The sequence below is a fragment of the Podarcis bocagei genome, assembly GCF_964188305.1.
Source record: "Podarcis bocagei genome assembly, chromosome: 3".
NCBI lineage: Eukaryota > Metazoa > Chordata > Lepidosauria > Squamata > Lacertidae > Podarcis > Podarcis bocagei.
In genome coordinates, this window is record NC_138127.1 from 60,205,367 (window position 1) to 60,230,938 (window position 25,572).

At 44.2% G+C, this 25,572-nt stretch overlaps 1 protein-coding gene across 1 annotated transcript in view; it reads right to left on the reverse strand.

The window, feature by feature from the left end:
• Positions 1-25,572, reverse strand: part of THBS2 (thrombospondin 2) — a 52,378-nt gene that overhangs the window by 16,527 nt on the left and 10,279 nt on the right. Inside the window, exons 5-16 of the mRNA XM_081188198.1 lie at positions 18,195-18,388; positions 15,990-16,133; positions 13,337-13,433; positions 11,764-11,934; positions 11,301-11,477; positions 9,435-9,608; positions 8,566-8,693; positions 8,274-8,426; positions 5,860-6,078; positions 4,420-4,527; positions 3,760-3,919; positions 1,534-1,652 (exon numbers count right to left, since the gene is read on the reverse strand). Of these exons, the coding sequence (XP_081044324.1) occupies positions 1,534-1,652; positions 3,760-3,919; positions 4,420-4,527; positions 5,860-6,078; positions 8,274-8,426; positions 8,566-8,693; positions 9,435-9,608; positions 11,301-11,477; positions 11,764-11,934; positions 13,337-13,433; positions 15,990-16,133; positions 18,195-18,388 (1,844 nt within the window). The remainder of the gene's footprint in view (positions 1-1,533; positions 1,653-3,759; positions 3,920-4,419; positions 4,528-5,859; positions 6,079-8,273; positions 8,427-8,565; positions 8,694-9,434; positions 9,609-11,300; positions 11,478-11,763; positions 11,935-13,336; positions 13,434-15,989; positions 16,134-18,194; positions 18,389-25,572) is intronic.

Consider the following 25,572-nt stretch of genomic DNA (forward strand, 5'->3'; position numbering starts at 1 on the left):
TGCTTTCAGGGTTTTTATGTATATATATATGCCCCGAGAAGCCAACGGCAATAACTTTGCGCAATTAGAAATTCCAGACCATTCATCCAAATCAAAGGCAAAGCTGTTGTGTCAGAGCTTTGAAAACTTGAAAAGCCGCACTCTTTCTTTTTTAAAATAACCTGGGCATTCAATTTACCTCAAACCATGCCGTTTGCCACCAACATTTGCCTTTAATATAAACATGTGCCCTGTGACTGAACAGAACCATATTAATTCTACGTAAACTGGGTGGTTTCCCCTCCCACTTCCCGAATAGAATTACAAGTAAGTCTAGAACGTAGCATTTCTGAAATGCAGAGCTGGAAAGCCCATTGTGGTCTGGGAGTTGTGTTACCCATTTTAAAGTGCCTGGTGGGCCAAATAAAAAAGCACATACATATACATAATCTCTCTCAGAGGCACACAGTTTGTTTCACACATAAATCTCATGTGCTCCCCACCTTCTCCTTCATCAGAACCAACCTGGCGAGAAACTAGTGACAATCAGAAAGGGGCGATCTCTTGTATATATTGGGGCTTAATTGAGAAAGGGAAACGGGTGACACTGTGGTCTAAACCACTGAACCTCTTGGGCTTGCTGATTAGAAGGTTGACAGTTCGAATCCCCGTGACAGGGTGAGCTCCCGTTGCTCTGTCTCAGCTCCTGCCAACCTAGCACTTCGAAAGCACACTACTTCAAGTACCACTGTGGCAGGAAAGTAAATGGCGTTTCTGTGTGCTCTGGTTTCCGCCGCAGGGTTCCATTGCACCAGAAGTGGTTTAGTCATGCTGGCCACATGACCCTGAAAGCTGTGTGGACAAACGCTGGCTCCCTCAGCCTGAAGCGAGATGAGCACCATACCCCATAGTCAAGTTTGACTGGACTTAACTGTCCAGGGGTCCTTTACCTTTTTTTTTACCTTTAATTGAGAAAATAGCAGGATATGTTCCTGGGGTGAAACTGGGAGTCAGATTTTCTGAGTTGACATGCACAGGATTATGGTGGTGGATGACTTGGAACTGAATGTGTGAGCTGCCTCCATTGAAAATATTGCAGGCTGGGAGCGGAATCTCCACATGTGGTGTTGGATGTATGGTGTCACACATACAAGCCATCACCACACAGGGTTGTTGCTGGATGCATGTATGAACCTGCACTCAAACTAGAAGACTCCCTGTTAGGAAGAGGGATGAAAGACTATTCATGAACAAAAGCTCTCCTTTATTCTTGCTTTCCTGCATCTTGAAACAATCTACCCCCAAAAGCATATAATTGGAACACTGAGTATCTCTGCAATAACAAAAACCTTCTTTACCCCTAAATCCAACCAGGTATGAATTTAGATCTTGAAAAGGGGAGAAAGGAACAACCAGCCTTGCTGAAATATCCTTCAAAGCAGGCAAAAGGCAGCCTGTGTTAATAGTACACAGTACAGTGTAGTGGTACCTCTACAAGGGTGAAGGCAGAGGTTCTTCATATCCATACAGTCCCCCCATGTATATACTACTTACCTGATCAGGATTGTGCACCAGTGGGCAGTTATCGCAGTGATCACCAACTCCGTCTCCATCTGTATCTCTCTGGTCTGTGTTGTAGACATATGGGCAGTTATCTCGTTCATTGAAAACATCTGCCAGGATGGGAAAAAAGCAATTCAAAAGCATTATGTTCAGATTCCACTTGCATAAAGCAACATGCACTGGTTTCCAAGAAACTAGCACAACCATGAATGAGAATTTCCACCATTTTATTCTCATTGGAAACTAAGTGCATCCAAGAGACAATGATGGGACCATGGTAACCCAGTGAGCTTTTGTATTTAAGCCTGGTCTCTCCGTGCTAGGTGGCACACATTATATCTTGAACTGATAGCACTACTGCTTGTTAACTGGGGTGCGCTTGTCTTGCTGTGCCTTCCCTAAATTACAAGGCTACAAATACTATAAAGTCTGTAGGGTTGTACTAGCTGGTCCCTCTCCCTAATTCAGCTCTGTGGTGACCCCTCTCTGCCCAACTCTTGGTCACATAAAAGCTTTGCCTGACACATTTTCTGGTGACGGTGAGAAGGTAAGAACAAAACCACCCTGTTTTATGACAAATCAGTTGATGACCTATCACCTTCCATTCTCAATTGAAGGTAGTCGATTCATGCAGACCTTTCAAGATAGGGCAGTCCAACTTTTCAGATTTTATCCAATAGTGAATGGGAGAGAGCAGTACTCTGATGGGCAGCTTATGAAACAACTTGGACCAAGGCAAACAGTTTCCTGAAACAGCAAAATGAGGTCTGATCCAAATCTTGTGGTTTGTGCAGTCCCCTAGTATATTTTTATTGTTTGCACTCTGTGTAAACAGTCCAGAGGAATCTGTTGATTAGGTGGTCAACAAATGTCCTAAATCAATACTATAAAATTTACTATGAAATGTATCCCCTGAGCTGACCTGAGGTTTATGCAGTTTTGTTTTAGATTTCAGATTTCATTTATTTTTTAGTAATAAAAGTTTTTGCTGATTCTTACAATATTTGCAGGAAACAAGAAGAAAACCCTTTCCAGGAATACTGGTTTATATATTTTTTATTTGTTTTGCAATGATATATATTTTGATTGTAAGCTGCCTTGTATATTTAGATATGTCTAAATAAATAACCACGAGCGTTAATGGAAACTCCATACTATGGAAAACCTTCAAGGGTTTTAGATATCTACTGATACACACATCCAACACTTTACACATTTATTGAATCAAATCTGAGGCTTAACAGGGGTTTTTTCTCCAGTGCTGAAAACTGGGATTCATCTGCCAGGAAATGCAGCAGCAACATCTCTCTAAGGACACTGAAGCTTCTGCTTCCAAGTCATGCCAAAAACCACAAGCCTAGAGGCATTCCAAAAACACCAAAGATATTTAGGTTGGTAGGTTTTTTCAGTACTGGGCTACTGTTCAGGTCAGGTTTGCCAGTTTAATAACCTGAAATGTCACTGTTGTTTTTTCCTCCTTCCTGAGCCAAAAATGTAACTTGGGATCCTTATTATTCTAGCATCCAAAAGAAATTTCCTTTTTTCTCCCAAGGCGTTTTGGCAAACACATTGGGTGAAGACATTTGATTTGGCTGGCACTTCAAGTGTGGCTCTTCATGCGAGCATATTTGACAGCATAAATAATTAGAAAGAATATGGGTATTGCTGGGCCATAATTTTCATTACTTCTGAAATTATTATATCAAGTGAATGTTATATTCTTAAAAATGGGACGTGGGTTCTTAAAGAGTACCTTTCCCATTATAAGATCATTAAAGACTTGTCAGAGAGACTATGCAAATAGTCCATTCTGTTCCAGAACTGGTTTGAAGAAATGGCAAAACCTTTACCATGAAATTATTTGCCCAGTAAACCCCACCAAACTATAAGTTTTAGGTACACCACTAAGATTTCTTTTGATTAAGAAATCCTTCATAGACATAACTGGTGGTTGAAAATGCTTGATTTCCTCTTCTCTTCTCCTGCCCCCCTCAGCAATATATCACAGCTTTTATAGCCTACATATAGGAGGGGTGTTTAAAATGAGAGTCGTCATAGTGTCCTCTTTTTTGCAAATGAGGCAACCCTATCCTTTGCCTTCAATGCATGGATTGATTTGATAGAGTTGTTCACAAGGGTGAGAGCAATAGCTTATTTTGAACCAGTTTCTCCCACGTTGAACAGAAACAAAATATATGAGAATGATTAAGAATTTACCATCGCCATCAATATCCACCGCACATGCATCACCCTCTCCATTATTATCGGTGTCAATCTGAGCAGGATTGTGCACGTAGGGGCAATTATCGCAGCGGTCACCAACTTCATCCTTGTCATAATCAAATTGACGAGGGTTAAAAATAAGGGGGCAGTTGTCCTAAAAAAGGAAAAAGATTAAAGAAAAGATGTGTAAGCATAGCTCAGAGACCATTATATTTCCAATCAACCTTTTCCCTTTCTGTAAATCCAACAGCATATACCTACTGGGGTTCCCAGGGTTTCATGTAAATACAGCTAATAATAGTAAATTAGCATCACATGAGGCATATGTAAGACTATCACTCTCTCACACACTCTGCTGGAGTCAATGTCTTTCAACCTTTCCCCATATGAATACGACAAGCCAACAAAACAGCTGTAAAAATCCCATAGAGTGTGCCATTCTTTGAGAATTTTTGTTGGTCTGAAATGTGGAACAAGTAATGATCAGCGACATCTGTAAGCAATAGTGGTATCCCAAATGGTACAGTTTAAATTCTGATATCTGACAACAGAGGTAGAGAAATGAGAATGCAGCAAATATACCAACAACTTCTTAATGGTGTCCATATTTATGTCTTCTGAAAGGAAAAGATGGGTTAATGAAAACAAGCTTACTTTATCATCCTCAACGCCATCGTTATCATCATCCTCATCACAGGCATCTCCCTTTCCATCTTTATCGAAGTCTTCTTGTCCAGAATTAGGCAGAAGAGGACAGTTATCCTGTAAAAACAGACAACCCCAGATTGGCACATGCTTCTATTTCACAAATTGATAATAATGCCAAACTCTGACTAAATGTTTGTATGCCCCTCCAGAGACCAAAATACGGCACTGGGCGAATTCAAAATGGGAATTCTGAAGTCTTTTCTAAAGTCAACATGCATATGTATTCAATTAATTTTCACACACTTTTAGGCAGCCTTTGGTTTGTGTTGGATTATATTGCTAAAGTGGAATGATATCCGATGATGGTTACCACCTTATATTTTTGCTAGACTGCTTTAAAGGAAAGCATTTAACCTTTATTAAATCAACATATGTACTACAAAAATAATGGGTTTGGCTTTTGGGAAGAACCTCCCCTAAATGAATTCCGCATGTTTGAGTTTTGTTTTTTTGTCTTTTAATGAAAACAGTTCTTGATTCTTCTTGAATCAAATGAAGTACGTCCTGGTGACAGGAACCAAAAAGAAAGAAAGAAAGAATGAACCATATATGCTGAGCTGGTCACATTAACAAATGAGCAGACATTAGCCAGGGCTGAAAGAATTTGACATCTCAATTGTATGCCCAAGGAACATTTAATACTCCCTCCCTGATCATGGAAAAGCAGGAAAAGAGAAATCCATTCCTAGATCCATCCCCCAGTCTTATAAAGTCACATTCAGCTTCAAGTTACAAGCATTTCTCGCAGTTTAAAGTAAGTTTAAATTAATGCACAAAATTCTGGTTTGTTTCAATTCACTTGCTGTTGGGGGGGTGATATACTTTGGTGCTGTATTGTTTTTGACTGTATTGGTTTGATAAAGGGTGTCTTCAGCACTTACTCATCTGCTTTTCACTGGTTTATTTGATTAACCTGTTGAGAAGGTATGTTATCAGTAACCTGACTAAGCCATATTTTGTGATGAAAGGATGGTGTAGCAAGGTGACAGAAGCACTGCCCTTGCATGAAGCTATGAGCTGCCCCGAGACCTCTGGGTATTGGGCAGTATATAAATTCTAATTATAATAATAATAATAGTAACAACAATAACAACAATACATTGTGCATTCAACTATTTCAGTGGAATGATCCCGATTCTGACATGTCTATCCAGTCATATCTTTATGGTGGATCATAAGAGGAATATAATTTTGGTAGACTAGGAGCCCAAAATGGACCGATTCTCTAAACTGAGAGACCTACCAACCTTGGAAAAATATTTATTTCAACAGTGGCCTAACAAATGGTTCAGAAAATGATGGTCACTGGAGGCTATCACTAGACTTGCCCTTCATTCACTGCCCTTCAGTGAGACATTTATGGCGTTTCCATTGCTTCTTACTTACTTTTATGCAGTGATAAGTTGCATTGGCAGCACAGACCAAGTTATGATTGGGCCATCCATCCAGATCAGAATCTTCACCACAAATGAATCCATCACCAGCATAGCCTGTCCTACATTCACACTTGTACATAGGGTCACTGAAATGCCCAAGGTAGATGCACTCGGCTGACCTGTGACAGTTGTGTGTCTTGTCTTTGCAAGGATTGGCAGGTTCACATACCTGAAAAAGCAAATTATAATCATTCAGACCATGCTTCGGTAGGGGCATAAGGGTACTGCAGCTCTGGGGCTAAATTAAGCTAAGTCAACTGCAGCACCAGACCCCAGCTAAATTGGAAGAGGAGACAGTGATGCTTTGATGCAAGCTATCCCATTTTATTTTCTCTAAATAAATGTATTATGAGCTACAGGGACATGAGCTTGTTTGTTATATATTTGCTTTTATGTCATCCTCATCATAGCAAGTTACAATACTTGAAAAGAATTCGCAGGATGCTTTCTGCAGTACAGGTGACTTTAGGAACAGGACAATATATGGTGGCTGGGACCAGGAAAACCTTCCTGGAATGGCTGGGACCACAACAGTATCTGTGGGTAAGAATTGTGATAACAACACAAGAGAAGAGATGCTTTGGATGGCAAGACCTACTCAGTTCCACATAGTGCTGGAAAAGCCATTCAAAGCCAAATTTGAATTCAACTAAGTTGGCCAAAAATGTCTGTTTTTCAAATGCCTCATTTTAAACAGTTTTTAGTACCGATAGTCAAGCAGGCAACACACTACCCTCAAATGACACATGAAGCATCCAAAATATCTGATTATTCAGAAGAGTAGATAAACAGCAGTTTTAGTTCCCCATAATATTGTTGAGCTTTGAGCCACACATCCTTTAGCTGGGCCCAGATTTAACAACCTTTTATTAAAATCCTGGGCAGAGCCTCAAGGAACATTTCCTTGCTGACTGAGCTAATTAGCTGCACACGTTTGTCAATGCAGTAATTATGAATAATGCTTTATTTAACTAAAGAGTCGCCTTAAGCAGAATTTTACATTACTTCACAAAATTCTCTTACATCTGCTGATTCTGGATGTCATTAACTAACGTAAATCAACCCCACCCATTTCCTTTGCAGCAGTTTCAGGATGTAGCACCAAACCAGCTATTTAGCTGCCTTTGGGTTTTTGTTTTTGTTTTTGTTTTTACATAGAGAGACAGCCTAATGGACTGTGATTTCTTTTCCACAAGTCCTGACTGGCACTTCTGTATTGCTATTGTTTTGATTGACAGCTTTGCTAGAGTAGTTTAACATTAACGGATGTTTCACATTTAGACTTCACAAACCGTGTCAGCCAGAACACGGAGAACTATGAAGGGGCTGAGTAAAACCCAATGAAACTATTTTAAAATGAGGGTGGGGAATGTCTTTTTATCAAATCTAATTTAGTTGCATTTTCTCGTGTTCACTAAATAAAGATCTCCCCAAAGTGACCTATTTCATACAGAGTGTGTCAAACAATCCCTTATATTAATTGTGCTGGTTCTCAAGTGCAATGCATTAAGAATAGGTTAGTGAAGAACCTGTGGCTGAAGGGCTAACATAAGAACAGGCTTTCTGGATCAGACCCATCTGCTCCAGCATTTTGTTCTCACAAGATGAGCATGGGAAGCCCAGAAACAGAACATGAGCGCGAGAGAACTCTCCCTGTCTGTGTTCAGTCAGAGAGGCATCGTGCCTTTGTTACTGGGGGTAATGTATAGCTATCACAACTAGTAGCCTTTCCATAGATTTCTCTAATCCCATTTTGAAGTAATCCAAGTTAGTGGCCATAATTACATCCTGTGCTATATGAAGAATTTATCCCTCTCCTCTTATGCACTGTTACACCTTCTTGGCCCTTTTCAATTGGCCCTAATCTTTCCTTTTTTTTAATATAAAGAAATGACTTTTGAGATCAATTTATTAAAAAGTTTGGAGTGGTTTTGAATGTCAGGTTTCCAATCTACAGTGGTACCTCAGGTTAAGTACTTAATTTGTTCCAGAGGTCCGTACTTAACCTGAAACTGTTCTTAACATGAAGCACCACTTTAGCTAATGGGGCCTCCTGCTGCTGCCGCGCTGCCAGAGCACAATTTCTGTTCTAATCCTGAAGCAAAGTTCTTAACCTGAAGCAATATTTCTGGGTTAACAGAGTTTGTAACCTGAAGCATATGTAAACTGAAGCCTATGTAACTCGAGGTACCACTGTAAAGGGTACATTATAAACATGCAAGCTGCACTCTTGCTTATTTCGAGATGCTCCAAGACAATGAAGTCTTTAGGACTGATACTTCATCACCCTCTTTGTGCCATACTTTTATAGCAGATGTATCACATTTTCCATCCCGTTACTGGCCTTCTTTCAACAGCACTTACTTGTTTTTCTTTCTTGGCAGCCTCTAGGCCCACCCCATAAGGCTGACTTCCTTTGTAGCGAGGAGGGCATGGCAAGCAATGGAATCCAGGATTGGTGTTTACACAACGGTGGTTCTGATTTAACTTAAAGCAAACGTCTGGCACTACTGCACACTGCAAAAAACAAAGACACACACACAACCAGAAAGAAGTATTGAGTTATATCACTGAGGAACCTCCAACGAAGTTGGATAAGTGTTTCCTTTGGGTGGGGTCAAAGCGGCATTTCTGTATGAACCAAAACTGTGTCTACCTCATCAAGGTCTTCACAGACTGTTCCGTTTCCAAGGTAACCAGCAGGGCATGCACCACAGGACCAAGAACCATCTGGGAAGCTGTTGCATTCTGCTCCAGGAAAGCAAGGGTTTGACAAACATCCATCTGCCAAAGCAAGGGGAAAGAGCATTAATTGTGTCAGTACTAAGCCAATCTCCTTATCTGAATACAGAGGAAGAAAAACAGCTTTACATCACTTCTATATTAAATCTCCCCACCCACTTCGAAGCAACTGTATTAAAATTTACTACGGATATATTTTATACCAGTCCCAGATAAATGATGCCAAAAGGACAAGTTGTATACGAAGGCACAGCGGTAAGGATAGAGTATGTCTGAAACTGCCTAGCTCAAAATGTCTACTCCAGACTGGAAGCTACTCTCCAGTTTCAGGCAGGTGCCTTTCTTAGCACTCTCAGCCAAGATCCTTTTAACTGGAGATGGCAGTGACTGAATCTCAGAGAAGGAATTCAATATAGCATTAAGGAAATTGCTCTGTCAGGCTTGTGCTAGAGAAGCAATCTCTCCTCTCCTTCCCCCGTGCACTGTTCTTGGCGTTCTTCTGACACACACATCCCAAGCCAATCGGCAGGAGTGGGTAGAAAGCCCCATTGTGCTGGCATAAGTCCTTGTGTGAGCTTCCACAAGCAGGACCCATTAGTTGAACCCAGCCCAAAGTCTGCTGCATACAAATCCCATGTTCTGCCACTGTGCAGTTGCTGCTCCAACAATCGTAGGCTGGTCTAGCATAATGGTTTGGAGTACCAGATCCCATATGAGGCATGAAGTATACTTGGGTATCTTTGTTTAAAACACAGCTAACTATCCAGCACATTCCACACTCACCTATTGGACAATCCTGTTTGTTGCACATATCATGCTGTATGACATCTCCCATACATGCCTTTCCACCATACTGAGGCTCTGGGCTGTTGCAGAGACGAGATCTTTCCCGAATGCCTCCACCACAGGTAACAGTGCATGCAGACCAAGGAGACCAAGGGCTCCATCGACCATTGACTGGAGTACGACAGACAACAGGAAAAATTAGCTTTGGCAAACACAGTACAGTCAAGAAAACAAAACACTGACCACACAGAGTGGTGTCATTCAGTGATGTCAAGAAGTTATTTCACCTGGCCACTTCACTAGTACAATGAATACAAATTGTCTTTCTGGTCTAGTCAAAGAACCTGAAAAGAATCTGCTCAAATTGCAAACTCTGTTTTGGCCATAATCCACAATCCTCCTACTCAGAAGTACCCCATTCACTTCAATGGGGTAACTAAAAAAAAGGGTTATAGATGGCAGCCTCTTCAGTCCCCTGAATCCAATAAGACAACTGGCAGTCCGGAAGGAAAATGCAGTGCAAGAAAGAATGCATATTTTTGCTCACATAGTAATCTATCCCAGCTTTCTCTCCACATGACTTTGCCCATGCATATATACAAATACATGCAACAAATCTGAATTATGCTATTTTCATAGAAAAGACTCTGGGTGTGATTTTGCAAGTGGGATTCAGATGCACCCTGGCAAATTCAGATTGCACAATCAAAGTAGATTTGATGCTCTTGCACAACAAATCTGTTTTACCCTCACATCCACCCCCCCCCCAAAAAAAAACCCCAATACATTTTGCAGTACAGAAATTGATGGAGGAAAGATCTGGAAGATGTTGTTATATAGCCTCCTAATCAGAATGAATGCTCACTATAAAGCTGACATTGTCTAACCTCCCTGCAAACTGTAGGTGAACAAATCAGGAAGAATGATCAACAAATAGGTTGTGAAGAAGCAATTTGTAGTTCAAAGGTAGATATCAGTTTTTGAAAACATTGCACATCCTCAGGCTATAGCAGTTTCAGCCCATTGTCACTGAAGTAAAGATAATAGGAAGATGCAAATTTCATGACAGACTGAGGTTCTTCTATTTGAATTTCATTACTGGTTAAATATGGAACTGTAGACTTCACTCTCCTGCTAGAACATGCTTTTCATGTAGATGTTATTAAACTCAAATAATGAGAATAATGTTAGGTTTCTATTATAGAACATCTATTATAGAACATCTATACTATCCAATATAAACCTATGAAACCTCTGAGCAAATAGTAGACCCCTACATAGGTGAGTTCCATTGATTTAAGTGTGACTTACTGCCTCATAAATGTGCACAGAAATGCAGCCTAAGTCTAGTAGAATGTTATGATATTCTATTCAGTAGTGGACCATGTGGTGGGGCACCATCAGTCACCTGACTTCTGCATCACTACCTCTTACCAGGAATGGGAGGCAGTAGAGTGAGTTGATCTGGTGTTCTCACTGGTGCATTTCCACCATGCCAACTCATGCTTTCCCTCTCTACCTCCTGATAGACCAGAGGTCAGATGAGTGATGCCACCACACCACCTGTTACATAATCTATTTATTGCCTTGCACAGCAACCAGCTTTCGAGAAGGGGTACTTTGAAAAGTGAGTAAAAAGTTGCCCGTTCAAGGCAGACCCTCTAAAATAGTGTGCCATAGATTCCTTTATGGCATGCATACTTTTTATCACTTTATCTGAAGGGCCAAGTAGATGTGGATTCAGTCTAACAGAGCCCCAGTTGCTGATCTCAAATGTAAAGGATAGGTTCTTTCAGCCTGAGTAATGTTGACATCTAGACTGCAGCCTTATCAGAGGCTGAGAATTCAAACCAAAACACTTACTTGGACATGGGACTCCTTCACATTCTTTTGTTTCCCTTCCACTTCCTTTGCAGCCTTTCCCACCCATCTGTGGGATGGGGGAATTGCAGAGACGTATGCGAGTTATGTTGCCTACCCCACAGGTGACAGAACAGGAAGACCAAGGGGACCAGTGGCTCCAGCCGCCATCTTGCCGTACTGATCAAGGAGAGAAAAAGAATCACAGTTCAAGGCCCTGTCCCTAAATCCTCAAAGGTTCTAATAAAAATTCCCCTTTAATGCCTAGCAATGTAAGGAAAACTAACTGCAGTACAAATACCAATGGCAGCTGTGATTATCTGACAGTCCACACCAACTTTCAGCCATGTCTATCAGTGTCAAAGTGGCCATATGTTTACTGCCCCCACGTGCTAATCATAGCTGGATATGTGGGCCACAAAGAGATAAAAGATAAAGATAAAAGCTTGACATTACAAACACTCACTGCGATTGTCGCATTTCCCGAGGGAACATGTTCTTGTTTGAATGGAGGGCCCTCGGCAAGTATTGCTGGTGACATCGCATGACCTTCCTCGTTGCTGGGTTCCAGATCCACAAGTGACAGAGCATTCTGTCCATTCAGACCAGGGTGACCAGCCTTCTTCACTGTCGTCAGCTGCAAATCAGAAGAATCATAGAGGTGCCCTGAACTGTCTTGTTCACATGTAAAAGCCTGCTGGAATTTGCAGATACATTAGGGAGCCAAAAAATAAGCCAAAATAAACAGGTGAACCAATGCATCTGTTGGGTTAGCTCTTCAAAGCTTAAGCCCATATACAGCCTGAAGCACTGAATAGACACAGCCCAACCAGCTACACATTATTACTGTTGGCATTGTTTGTCTTACACATCACTCTCAAAGCATATTGTCCATTTGGTCTGTAAAGCTATGTGCTCCAATAGTGTTCTGTGCTGGGGCTGCTCACAAGTATTCAAATTCTGGACAATTGTCAAGAAATGACCAAAATACTCAAACATCACATTCCAACCTCACTGCCGCTTTGTTTACAAAATCTATGAGGCAAACAATTTGAAAGGTTTCAGCTCTCAGGACCTCTTGACATGGCTACTAGTGGCTGCCAAAACCTTAGTTGCCCCCAAATGGAAAACCTTACAGGACTTGTAATATGTGGATTTTAACTGAAAAAAAGAACTCATAAATTACATGTTACCAAAGCTTGATGGACCCTGGAAAAATTCTATGCGGTTTGGTGGGAATTTATCTTATATACAGCTAAGGTAGACACAAAGGACTCCCTCTGCATGGTGCAATGTGATATGTAGATTTCCTAATGGTCTTAAGTACTATACCAACTTAATAGAAAGTCTCTCCCAGATATACTGTGTTGCTTTTTTGTACCTCTGTTATTTTTGTTTGATTTACTTCAATAACATCTTCTTTTTAAGTGTCCCATTTGAAAATTTGTTCTCCACATGCAAATCTCTCTCCTCTCTGAGAGAAAGGTAGTTTCTCAAGGCTTCTCACTGATATACTTGGTTTGTATAATGCAACGTTAGCATCACACAGGAGTAAACTGGCAACCTCTTCCCCTTGTAAAAACTGAAGTGGGAAATCCCTATATGAAGATGATCACTTCAATGTGGACTACAGCTCCCATCAGCCCTGACTCCTGGCCATGCTGGCTGAGGCTGATGGGAGTTACAGTTCAGCAATAACTGGAGGGTCACAGGTTCCCTATCCCTGCCTTAGCATAATGGCAATCATCCCAGAAGTCAGAAACCTTGCACCTCTCCTGCTCCTCCTTCTGTCATATGTTATTCCCTGCGGTACTTTCATCAAATGAAGAAAATGATGCAGGTGGCAAGACGTTCAGGGATCAGCCAAGCAGTAACAGCACATAGTGTATAGCTAGTTAAGTGTGCAACACTGACATAGGAAGTCTAGCTGGAATCATCTGCAGCCTTGCTCTTTGAAGACCCAGCAAGAGGTATTCAAGCTGAGACTTCCCTACTATGCAAGCTTTTAACAATAAGCTATCCTTGCATGCCATACTTACAGTGAGAGCAGACAGGGCAGCACTCGCCATCAATAAAAGTGGGGCTGACACAGTGAACAGCTGGGCATGTGATTTTATTGCATATCGTTTTAGAGTTCTGTATGTGCAAAGGGGGGGGAACACATGGAATCATTACTCCAATATCAGTCAATCTAAATGCCCTATCTTTTGGCAGGACATTCTTCAAATGAAGGAAAAAAGTAATATAATCATAGAATTGCAGAGTTGGGCAGGATCCAAGGGTCCTCCAGGCCAACCCTCTTCAAGGCAAAATGTTCATTGCAGGGATTATGCTTGAGTACCTAAGTTTGCCTTATTGACAAAAGATGCACATCAAAAAGTGCAACTGGCACCATGCTATTTTCCATCAGAGACTTATGCAACTGACAATATGAGATACCACACAGAAGAACGGGCTATAACACCCTCTAGTCGATCAGTAATAAAGCTTGTAGTTTTGCATCAGTGACAGCAGGTGGGCCAAACTGTACAGCTGCATCCCTATTAGGGTTGATGACGCCAGATTTAGTTAGTGGTGAGGGAGGGAGGAGGGCTCTGGCTACTAAAGGCCAAGGAATTCAACATGGGGTAAGGTGAGCAGATTGCCCTTCTTCGCCACTCTGCAGCTCCTTACATTCCTCCAAAATCTGCTCTGGAGGGTTATGGAAGAGGAAGGGGAAATCCCATTGCGTGAGTGGCAGTCTGCTCCACTGATGTATTGATTCAACCCCAAGAATATGTGGCCATCCATCATAACAGTTTATCAAAGGCACCCTGCCAAATACATAATAATAATAAATTGGTAGGTTTCTGGATGAAACATCTGCTCTGGACCCATTCCAGTCCGGCTTCCGCGCTGGTCATGGGACCGAGACGGCTCTGGTCGCCCTAACAGATGATCTCCGCAGGCAGCTGGATCGAGGCGGGTCAGGGCTGCTGATTCTTCTAGATCTGTCAGCAGCCTTTGACATGGTCGATCACGAACTCCTGGACCACCGCCTTGCCGACGTGGGGATCCAGGGCACAGTCCTTCAATGGCTGCGCTCGTTTCTCTCTGGTCGGGGACAGAGGGTGGCGCTTGGGGGGGAATTGTCATCACGCCACTCCTTGGTGTGTGGAGTGCCTCAGGGTGCAATTCTCTCCCCGATGCTTTTTAACATCTTTATGCGCCCCCTCGCCCAGCTTGTCCGGAGTTTTGGGCTGGGTTGCCATCAGTATGCTGATGACACCCAACTCTATCTGTTGATGGATGGCCATCCTGACTCGGCCCCAGACACACTGACCAGATGTCTGGAAGCTGTGGCTGGATGGTTACGTGGGAGCCGGTTGAAGTTAAATCCTTCGAAGACAGAGGTCCTCTGGCTGGGGCGGGACGATATGGGATCGAGGGGGCAACTCCCATCTCTTGCGGGGGTGCAATTAGTGCCAGCACCGGCCGTTAAGAGTTTGGGTGTAATCTTCGATACCTCCCTCTCTATGGAGTCGCAGATTACAGCTATAACAAAGGCGGCATTTTTTCATCTCCGCCAAGCTAAGCAGTTGGCCCCTTATCTCTCTCGTCCTGACCTAGCCACTGTGATCCATGCGACGGTCACCTCCAGACTGGATTATTGTAACTCGCTCTACGTGGGGCTGCCCTTGAGACTGACCCAGAAACTCCAGCGGGTGCAGAATGCCGCGGCGAGACTCCTTATGGGGTCTTCGCTGCGAGAGCACATTCATCCGGTATTATACCAGCTGCACTGGCTCCCGGTGGAGTACAGGATCAGGTTTAAGGTGCTGGTTTTAACCTTTAAAGCCCTATACGGCCTAGGACCCTCGTACCTACGGGACCGCCTCTCCTGGTATGCCCCACAGAGAAACCTACGGTCTGCAAATAATAACATCCTCAAGGTCCCAGGCCTCAGAGAGGTTAGGCTGGCCTCAACTAGAGCCAGGGCCTTCTCGGCTGCAGCTCCAAACTGGTGGAATGCTCTGTCAAAAGAGACTAGGGCCCTGCGGGACCTGACATCTTTCCGCAGGGCCTGCAAGACAGAGTTGTTCCGCCAGGCCTTTGGTCAGGGCGCAGCCTGACTCCCTCCTCTGGCAACCTGCACATAATTCTGCTTAATTGGTTGCCATCAATTTGATTTAATTAATTTTTATAATGAAATATTTTAGATTGTGTGATTATTTGACTGATTATTTGATTGTTGTTAGCCGCCCTGAGCCCGGCTTTGGCTGGGGAGGGCGGGATATAAATAAAATTTATTATTATTATTATTATTATTGAAATTACAGGGCAGTGCAAAGCCCAACAGAAAGAGATTGATGCCTATTAAAATAGCCCATTACAGTGGTACCTTGGTTCCCGAATGGCTTGGCTCCTGAACAAATTGGCTCCTGAATGTTGCAAACCCAGAAGTAAGTGTTCCAGTTTGCAAAAGTTTTTGGGAAGCCAAATGTCCGTTTCAGCTGTCGACATTGTTTCTGGGGCCAATCAGTCAATCAGAAGCCGTGCCTTGGTTTGCGAAAGTTTTGGAAGTCAAACAGACTTCCAGAATGGATTGATTTTGGGAACCAAGGTACCAATGTACTCCTGATTGGATGCAGAGCTGAAAAAACCCTCTGTGTGATTGGGTGGGGAAGAGTAAATGATTCATTGATGCCTTACCTGGCAGTGACATTTCGTGCAGCTGTCCACAACCCAATGCGAATTATTCATAAACTCACGGCCATCTTGCCAACAAGCCGACTGGTTCTTGAGTGTTTTGTTGGGGCCAAGCAGTTCCGACACAATTTTCTCATTCACCTCAGACTGTACAATGAAACAGGTAGCATCAGTAGCGATGAATTGGCCGTTTTGCAATGCACCATAGTCAGAGAAGAGTGAAACTCTCACTAACCCTCAGCATAGAAAGCTAGGCTGCTCAGAACAGATTCCTTCTTTCACCCAGCTAAACTGAGCCAGAAAAGAAGCAAACAATTCAGTGAGTGCACTATTCCTCTGGGCGCAATGTTACAATCTGGGCTTGCAGTGCTTACACAGATCTCCATAAATTCTACTGAAGAGATTGTCTTCCAGTATCACTCATCTTCCTTAAAATGGAAGATGATTTCACTCTTGAGACATGTGCTAGACTACTTCAGGTCTATTTCAACTATGTGAAGTTGATTCATAACACAGACTGAAGCAGACAATGGAACAAAAGCCAGGAAATGACAAACAAGGCACATTCATGTATTTTCTATATGATTTATCAAGGTGCCTGCATATGCATTAACACTGTGCAATGATCAGGGCTGGCCTGATGACTTCATGAGGTGGGGTGAAGCAGCCACCTCAGAAGGTGGGAGCCAAAATCTTGCGAGATCTCACAGAGTACAAGAGATTTGGTGATTTTCAGTGAACTCTCATGAGATCTCGCTGGATGCTGATGTCAATGCTGCTTCTCTGCCAGTGGCAGTGGCGCAGTGCAGCAGGCACGTTCCATGTCACCTCAAGCAGCAAAATGGGACATGCCACCCCTGGCAGTGGTAGTATGTGCAGCACACAAATACTTTAAGGATTAGCCACCAAGAGCTTTCGAGGAACTACGGTTTTCCAGGAGATGGGTAAGCATGGAACTGGGTAGGGGGTCACTTATCCTTCCCTCATCTCCCTCTGTGACGTTGTCCCAGAAGGCACAGCTACCTACCGGCAAGTCCCTGCATCCCAGTAATCAGACTCCTAAATGCAGTTGCTGGAATGCAATATTTGCAACAGCAAGTGCAACAGTACCCCACAGGTGGTAGAGAGGGCAGTTTTGCCAGTGTCACACAGTTATCTAGATGGTGCCAAATCACCTGGCACTAACCTAACCACACCATTTGAGCACGGAGGCAAATCTAGTCCTCTCAATTGTCACCCTCTCTCTTCACCCTTTCTCCCCCCCCCCCCGCAAACCCCGGGGCCTGTGTGTTCATCCTTTCTCTGGCAACTGAAAAAAGAAGTGTGCATGCACACGAAAGCTCATACCAAGAACTAACTTAGTTGGTCTTTAAGGTGCTACTGGAAGGAATTTTTTTATTTTGAAAAAAGAATATCATCCAGCTGTCTCCCACGACAAAGTATTGTCTTAGCAGCATCAAGGCTGTCCTTAATGTGGTTCACACGAATCATTCCATGTGCTGAAAAAACATATGGAAGCCGGATGCAGAGCCCAGCAGTCTAGCCCATCATTGCCATGCTCTACGGATGTCTGCTTGTTCAACAGATGACAGGAGTTCTCCCCACCTACAGATGTAAGCTGGTATAGCTCTTTTTCGTGAGCAGGGACCCTGCCCAATGAAGTTCCCCCTCCTTGCATGGCTGAGATCTACTCATGTGCACACATATAGCACCTTGCAATGTCTTTCAACTTGTGTGTTGGGCAGCACACAAACACACTCAAAGCCCCAGCAGGCTAACTGGCTGAAGATTGCTAACTGATTGTTGGGTGGGGTGGGGAGAATGGAAAGCTGAGGGAGGGAGAATGGAATGGAACATCCTGAAGAAGGGCATGGCTGGATGGCTGGAACCTAGAACAGAAGCCACTCCACCCTTTCACAGCACTCAGAATTTTCTACCTAGTGTGTCCTCCCATAACATGGGAAGCTCCTGAGGTGACATCAGAACTAATACACCACCCCACTATTCTCAGACAATTTTCATACAATACTTTGGCATGTTTCCAACATGTATAAGTGTTCTCTGTATCAATGTCTGGTAGATACCCAAACAAAGGATTTATTGTAGTGCCAGTGACTTGACCGTTCATTTGTTGTTGCTAATCTTGAGGAGCAATCGCTGCAAATGAATGACCAGACATCTAGAGCAGAACACACTGGTGATACCTACCACTTTTTCTAACTTTTCTGTTAAGCTGTTGACAACAATACGCAGTCCAGTGAGTTCCGTAAACATAGACCCTAGCTCTTCACAAGAGCGATCACAGAATTCTGCCTTTTTCTCTGTGTTTTCACCAACATACTCTGTCATGACAGCAGGAAGGTGAAGGATCTCAGTGCTCTCGTTGATTGTGTTCACTTCAGCTGGAAGGGAGGAAGTAAAATAAAACCCATTACGTATATGCAACAGCTTTTCCCTGATTACAACTTTTGGCTCAAATTATACATTGGTACTAAAGGTGGATTGTAACTGTATCTCTCTTGGAACAAGTTTGATGCCAAATTATACTCAAGGGTATAACAGAAGGATTGGATGTCGGCCCCTTCCAATTATAGTCATTCCTTTTCACAGTTTAGATTCCAGCTCTCAAAGAGGTCTGCAGGTTTAGAGGCAATGGAAAAGTCTTTTGGGAACACAGGACAGGGTAACTGAACGTATGCAATGTTAAATACTATCCACTTAAAAGCTTAAGTATGGCTGATTGACATCTGATGCCCTTTTAAATGTGTTGTGGGAAGGGGGATTATTGGTTTGCTTTTGTTCTGATTTTTATTACGTATTTTGTGGTTTTTATATTGTAATGTTATGTTGTGAACCACCCAGAGATCTACGGATAAAGGGTGGTCTACAAATATGATGATGATGATGATGATGATGATGTAGTATCACATGTTCCCAAGGTTTCATGATCACCCTGGCAGGGGAGCAAGAATGGGTTGAATGCTTGTTGACATTTTAGTCCCTAAGAATTATAAGAACACAGTGCTGATAAGATGACCATTTTGGCTTGATTAATTGAAAGCAATAGCTATAGATATAAGCAGTGGCAAGAAGCCACGAAAAAGGATGAATTAAGACTGCAACCCTATGCACCTTTAGTTGGGAGTAAGGCCCATTAAACAAAGTGCAACTTAATTCTGAGTAAATGTGCATAGGCTTTTCCTTGCAAGGTTCTTTTTTCAGGGAATGTTATTCTCTCCGGGCACTACTTTCTGGCCTCCAAAATTAAGGAAGTAAAGGTTTAGCGTAGCCCTACCCATGTGTGTCTGAAGGGAATGAAGAAGCACAAGCAGCATAGCTTTTTCAAAGCATTTGCAGCAGATGCTTTTGCAGGCAGCATACTTGCTGCTGGCACAGTGCTTATGCCAAAAGAGCATGTACTGACAACATAACCAGACTGTAAACTCAGGGACGCTTCCTCCCCTAGTTGTTATGTTTCTTGGCCAAAACCAGATCACTGAATGGGGAAAGAGTAGCAAGCATTTCCTTTGCACGCACGGAGCTGTCTTACTGTCATCCTCTTGGAGTCTCAGCCATGTATTTAAAAATAGTGCAAATTCAGGTGACATGCATCTCATTGTAGACATGCAAGAGGATACTCTGATACCTTTACATCATTATGATTTTGGGCAACTTTCAGTATGACTTATAGGATCTCATCTTTTATTGTTGAGGTGGTCACTTCCCACATTCTTGGGAGCCACTGCATTATTCAGAGAGCAGTTGGGGGGCTAAAAGTTTATTTTGCTGCACAAACTACCCCCCTCATGAGTGGAGAGACCCTACAATAAAACTGGCACAATTTGGCTGTAAATGGAGTGCACATCATCAGGTACAGCATACTATATACTAAATCACAAGCAGAAATAAATGCTGTATTCCTGTACATCAGGGATCGGAAACTTGTGGACTTCCATATGTTGCTGGACTTCCAGGTGTTGCTGGACTCCAACTTCCATCAGCTCCAGGCAACATGACCAATGATCAGAGATTATGGGACCTGGAGTCCAACCACATCTGGCAAGCCACCCCTGCTATGCTATTGGAGCAAGCTGCGCTCCTACCACTCATTAGGTTGAGGCCATTGAACACTTCATAGGCCACAGGCAAGCATGGCCATCCCCATTCTATGATGTCAGGTAGATGCTATGCCAGGGAGGACGTCCTACTGAAATTGGTGTGTGGTATATAACTGCTGTGTCCCAGCAGTGCAAGAATCTCCATTTGTGTAACAGGACTTTCCCCATTCTCTCCCCAGTGCTTCCCATGCTTTCCCCAAATCTGCTCCAGAGGGGAACCCCTAGAACAGATTTAGGGGGAAACAGGGGAGGAAAGCAGGAAACATCCCACTTTTCAAGGAGAAATCTTTGCACTGACAGAAAGAGAGACTTAGCACTACATTGGCTTCCACCCACTGGGACCTACTTCTGAGTAAGCATGTAGGCTTGATCTGCACATCATACCTCACATATTTTCACTAAAACTGATGTTCCTTAGGTACCCTCAAGAAACACTAAAGCAGCCACATGCTTAGTGGTGGTGAACAGAATATAAACTTATTTACCAAACGCCATTGAATTATAAAGGCCTCGTTCGCAGTAAGGATTACCAGGACCACACAAACATGTGGTCTCCCAGAGAAAAGCTCATAGCTACCTTGCTGATCCCTGGTCTTTTTTACTCCTGTACTTTGCTGAGCTAAAACAAGGTTTGGCTTAGCATGTTGGGCAAACCCAGGCTCATAGTTTAGCTCTCTCCTTGCGACCCATGAGCTGCAGCTAAGAATAAACCTTGACGGTACCTTAGGCTTAGTGAGGAGAGAGCTTAACCACAAGTCCTGGTTCAGACAACACAGGATGCCATACCACGGCTTAGTTCATCACAGTGTGGGATGAGGAACAAAAAAGACCAGGAAGGAACAAAGCAGCCGAGAGCTCGTCTTGAGGAGCCTACACATTCATGTGGCCTCAATAAGATGCAAACCATTCATGCAAACCATTCTGTTTTTCAGTATGACAACAAAGGGAGGAACCCACTCGAGGATGGCCCTTAAAACTTGCTCATAAATCTGTCACTCTATTCCTTTACTTGTACTATCAATGGCACGGTAACAAAAATAATCGAAGGTCATGATCTGACTTAGATGTATTAATGTAAATCAGGAATGATTCCAGGACAGCAAATAATATTATAAAGCATTCTAAGGGCAGAACTGCATATTAGGTCTGAAAATAAACAAAGACATAGAAATACAGCTAAAGAATCAACAAAAAACTTTGGGCAGGGAAATGATTAATTGCTGCTAATGGAGCTAATCAATCTAAACATGGTGACAACAGTTAAGTAAACATTTTCCAAAAGTTTATAATGAATTGTTTCCAGAGCTAAGAACTTTAAATATCTTGGCTGTAGACCGGAAACCCTAAAAATGCAACACAGCACAATAAAGTAATTTATCATGAAATGTCACTTGTTTGAGTGTCATCTTGACTCAATGAAAAGATGTATTCTTGCCATGAAAATTTATGTAAGTCCCACATGTGACACTTTTGAGATCATTAATTTCAGGTTTTGAACTGTGTGTTTTTAAGATTACTAAAGTCAGTGCAGTAGCTTTGTTGGCACAAGCTATGGCAGAAACAATAAGGGTAGACAGCCTATGGAAGTGAAAGGCAACATCTGGGACCAGCCTATGACGGGAATCTTGCATCTTTCCACTTTCTGTTTTTAACCCCCTGGTAGTAAACACGATTTACTCTGAAAGTCAAAATGGTTTCAAGTGGAAATGCTACTACTAATGGGCAATTTTATTTATTCATCTTGAAAAGTAGAACCCGGCCTTTCAATGCAGCTCACCAAATACTTCACATTTGGTCACAAATGTTGGCATTCACTTGTCTCAGCCTTTGTGTCTTAAGAGAGAGGCAAAAAAGGGGGGAAGCTTTAGCCTTTTAAAATAAGTAATAAATAACATGTCTGGGGAGATGTGTGGACCTAAAATCCTCTCTTGTATATGTGTGTCAAGGATAAATGATGCTTCTTTAAAGATCACCATTCATACAAAAGAGTCACCTGGCAATATCATTCTTTATAGTAACAAGGAGATACAAAGCCCTGAATAATTTAGGTCCAGGGTACCTTAGGGACAGCCTAAACCAGACACCCTCAAACCCGGCCCTCCAGATGTTTGGGGACTACAACTCCCATCATTCCTAGATAACAGGACCAGTGGTCAGGGATGATGGGAACTGTAGTCCCAAAACATCTGGAGGGCCAAGTTTGGGGGTGCCTGGCCTAAATCCATCATGGAGGTCATCTGTAATAATAATAATAATAATAAATTTTATTTATATCCCGCCCTCCCCAGCCGAAGCCGGGCTCAGGGCGGCTAACAACACTAAAATAGTGTAACATTATAAAAACATCATAAGAATTAATTAAAATCAAAATTGATGGCAACCATAAACTAAAGTATTGTAAAGATTGCCAAAGGAGGGAGTCAGGCTGTGCCCCAACCAAAGGCCTGGTGGAACAGCTCTGTCTTGCAGGCCCTGCGGAAAGATGTCAAGTCCTGCAGGGCCCTTGTCTCTTGTGACAGAGCGTTCCACCAGGTTGGAGCCGCAGCCGAAAAAGCCCTGGCTCTAGTTGAGGCCAGCCTAACCTCTCTGTGGCCTGGGACCTTCAAGATGTTTTTATTTGAGGACCGTAAGTTCCTCTGTGGGGCATACCAGGAGAGGCGGTCCCGTAGATACGAGGGTCCTAGGCCGTGTAGGGCTTTGAAGGTTAAAACCAGCACCTTAAACCTGATCCTGTACTCCACCGGGAGCCAGTGCAGCTGGTATAGCACCGGATGAATGTGATCCCGCAGCGAAGACCCCGTAAGGAGTCTCGCTGCGGCATTCTGCACCCGCTGGAGTTTCTGGGTCAGTCTCAAGGGCAGCCCCACGTAGAGCGAGTTACAATAATCCAGTCTGGAGGTGACCGTCGCATGGATCACAGTGGCTAGGTCAGGGCGAGAGAGGTAAGGAGCCAACTGCTTAGCTTGGCGGAGATGAAAAAATGCCGCCTTTGTTATAGCTGCAATCTGCGCCTCCATGGAGAGGGAGGTATCGAAGATTACACCCAAACTCTTAACGGACGGTGCTGGCACTAATTGCACCCCCGCAAGAGATGGGAGTTGCCCCCTCAATCCCATATCGTCCCGTCCCAGCCAGAGGACCTCTGTCTTCGAAGGATTTAACTTCAACCGGCTCCCACGTAACCATCCAGCCACAGCTTCCAAGCATCTGATCAGTGTGTCTGGGGCCGAGTCAGGATGGCCATCCATCAACAGATAGAGTTGGGTGTCATCAGCGTACTGATGGCAGCCCAGCCCAAAACTCCGGACAAGCTGGGCGAGGGGGCGCATAAAGATGTTAAAAAGCATCGGGGAGAGAATCGCACCCTGAGGCACTCCACACACCAAGGAGTGGCGGGATGACAGTTCCCCCCCAAGCGCCACCCTCTGTCCCCGACCAGAGAGAAACGAGCGCAGCCATTGAAGGACTGTGCCCTGGATCCCCACGTCGGCGAGGCGGTGGTCCAGAAGTTCGTGATCGACCATGTCGAAAGCTGCTGACAGATCTAGAAGAATCAGCAGCCCCGACCCGCCTCGGTCCAGCTGTCTACGAAGATCATCTGTTAGGGCGACCAGAGCCGTCTCGGTCCCATGACCAGCGCGGAAGCCGGACTGGAATGGATCCAGAGCCGATGTTTCATCCAGAAACCTACCAAGCTGTTCAGCAACCGCTCTCTCAATCACCTTACCCAGGAATGGAAGATTCGAAACTGGGCGGTAATTGGATAGATCTAAGGGATCTAATGATGTTTTCTTTAAGAGCGGACGCACCACTGCCTCCTTCAGTTCGCCTGGGAATGTCCCGGTGCCAAGGGACAAATTGATGATATCCCCCAGGGGGGCCCGCACCTCGTCTGGACACGCTCTAATCAGCCAAGACGGGCACGGGTCGAGAGGACAAGTGGTGGGTTTTCCAGCTCGGAGGAATCTGTCCACATCGGCTGGGGATATCCGGTCAAAGTGGTCCAATACTGGACCCGAGGACAGTCGAGGGGCCTCCAGTTCCTTTATTGTATCCAAATTGGCAGGGAGGTCATGGCGGAGCGACAGGACCTTCTCCGCAAAAAAGCTCGCAAATGCCTCACAGCTGTGTGTCGAATTGTTATTTAAATTTGATTGTCCTTCAAGGGACGTTAAAGACCGAATTATACTAAATAATTGTGCCGGGCGAGAGCTAGCGGATGCAATGGAGGCCGAGAAGTAGGACTTCTTAGCGGCCTTCACTGCCATCTCGTAGGTTTTCATAAAAACCCTATAAGATGTTCTTGAGGCTCCGTCACGGGCACCCCGCCATACTCGCTCTAGCCGTCTGAGGTCCCGCTTCATTTTCCGGAGCTCCTCAGTAAACCAGGGAGCCCGGTTTCTGCGGGGTTGCAGAGGGCGCTTAGGTGCGATCTCATTGATGGCTGCCAGGAGCTGGGTATTCCAGCCCTCAACAAGCTCAGTCAATGAGTCGCCAGGGGGAGAAAGGTCCCGCAAGGCTTGACGGAATCTATCAGGGTCCATCAGCCTCCGCGGGCGAGCCCAAATCGGCTCACCACCTAAGCAGGGTAGGGGTGGAACATCAATCCTGGCTTTCAGAGCATAGTGATCAGACCATGGCACCTTCATCGAAGGAAACATGATCACATCTATACCGACGCCAAAGATCAGATCCAGCGTGTGGCCTGCTTGATGTGTGGGGCCCGAAACAAACTGGGAGAGCCCTAGTGTCGCCATGGAAGACACCAGGTCCAGAGCCTGTGAGGAGGGAGTGGCATCGGCATGGATGTTGAAGTCCCCCAATACCAATAGGTTAGGGAACTCCAAGGCCCAGCCGGCCACCACCTCCAGCAGGCCTGACAGGGTGGCTGCTGGTGCGCTAGGTGGCCGGTACACCAGCCAGACAGCCAAGCTCACCTCGGAGCCCCACACTAGGCCAACACATTCAATGCCGGGGATCGATGGCGGTGGTAGAGCCCTGAAAGAACAATCTTCCCGGATTAATAGTGCCACCCCTCCCCCCCGGCCCACAGTCCGTGACTGGTGGAGGACGGAAAAACCCGGGGGCGCCATCTCTCGTAAGGTAACAGTATCCCCTTCACGCACCCAGGTCTCCGTCACACAAGCCAGGTCGACCCCCTGTGAGATGATGAAATCTCGCAGGGTGGCGGTTTTGTTGCCTATAGACCTGGCATTGCACAACACCAGTGACGGAGGTGAGTAATCCTTGCTCACCCTACCCTCGTCTCTCGGGATGGGGCGCAGATTGGAAGGGGTACGAGCATATCCGTATCTCGATCCCCTTCGCCTATGACATCTGCCCCCACCGCCATACCTCCCTCGCCCCTCCACAGTAGGAATCCCAAGCCTCATACTCGCCTCCATTTACAAATTATAAAAGCAAACAAACAAACAAAGAAACAATTACATCAAAACAAAACCAATCCC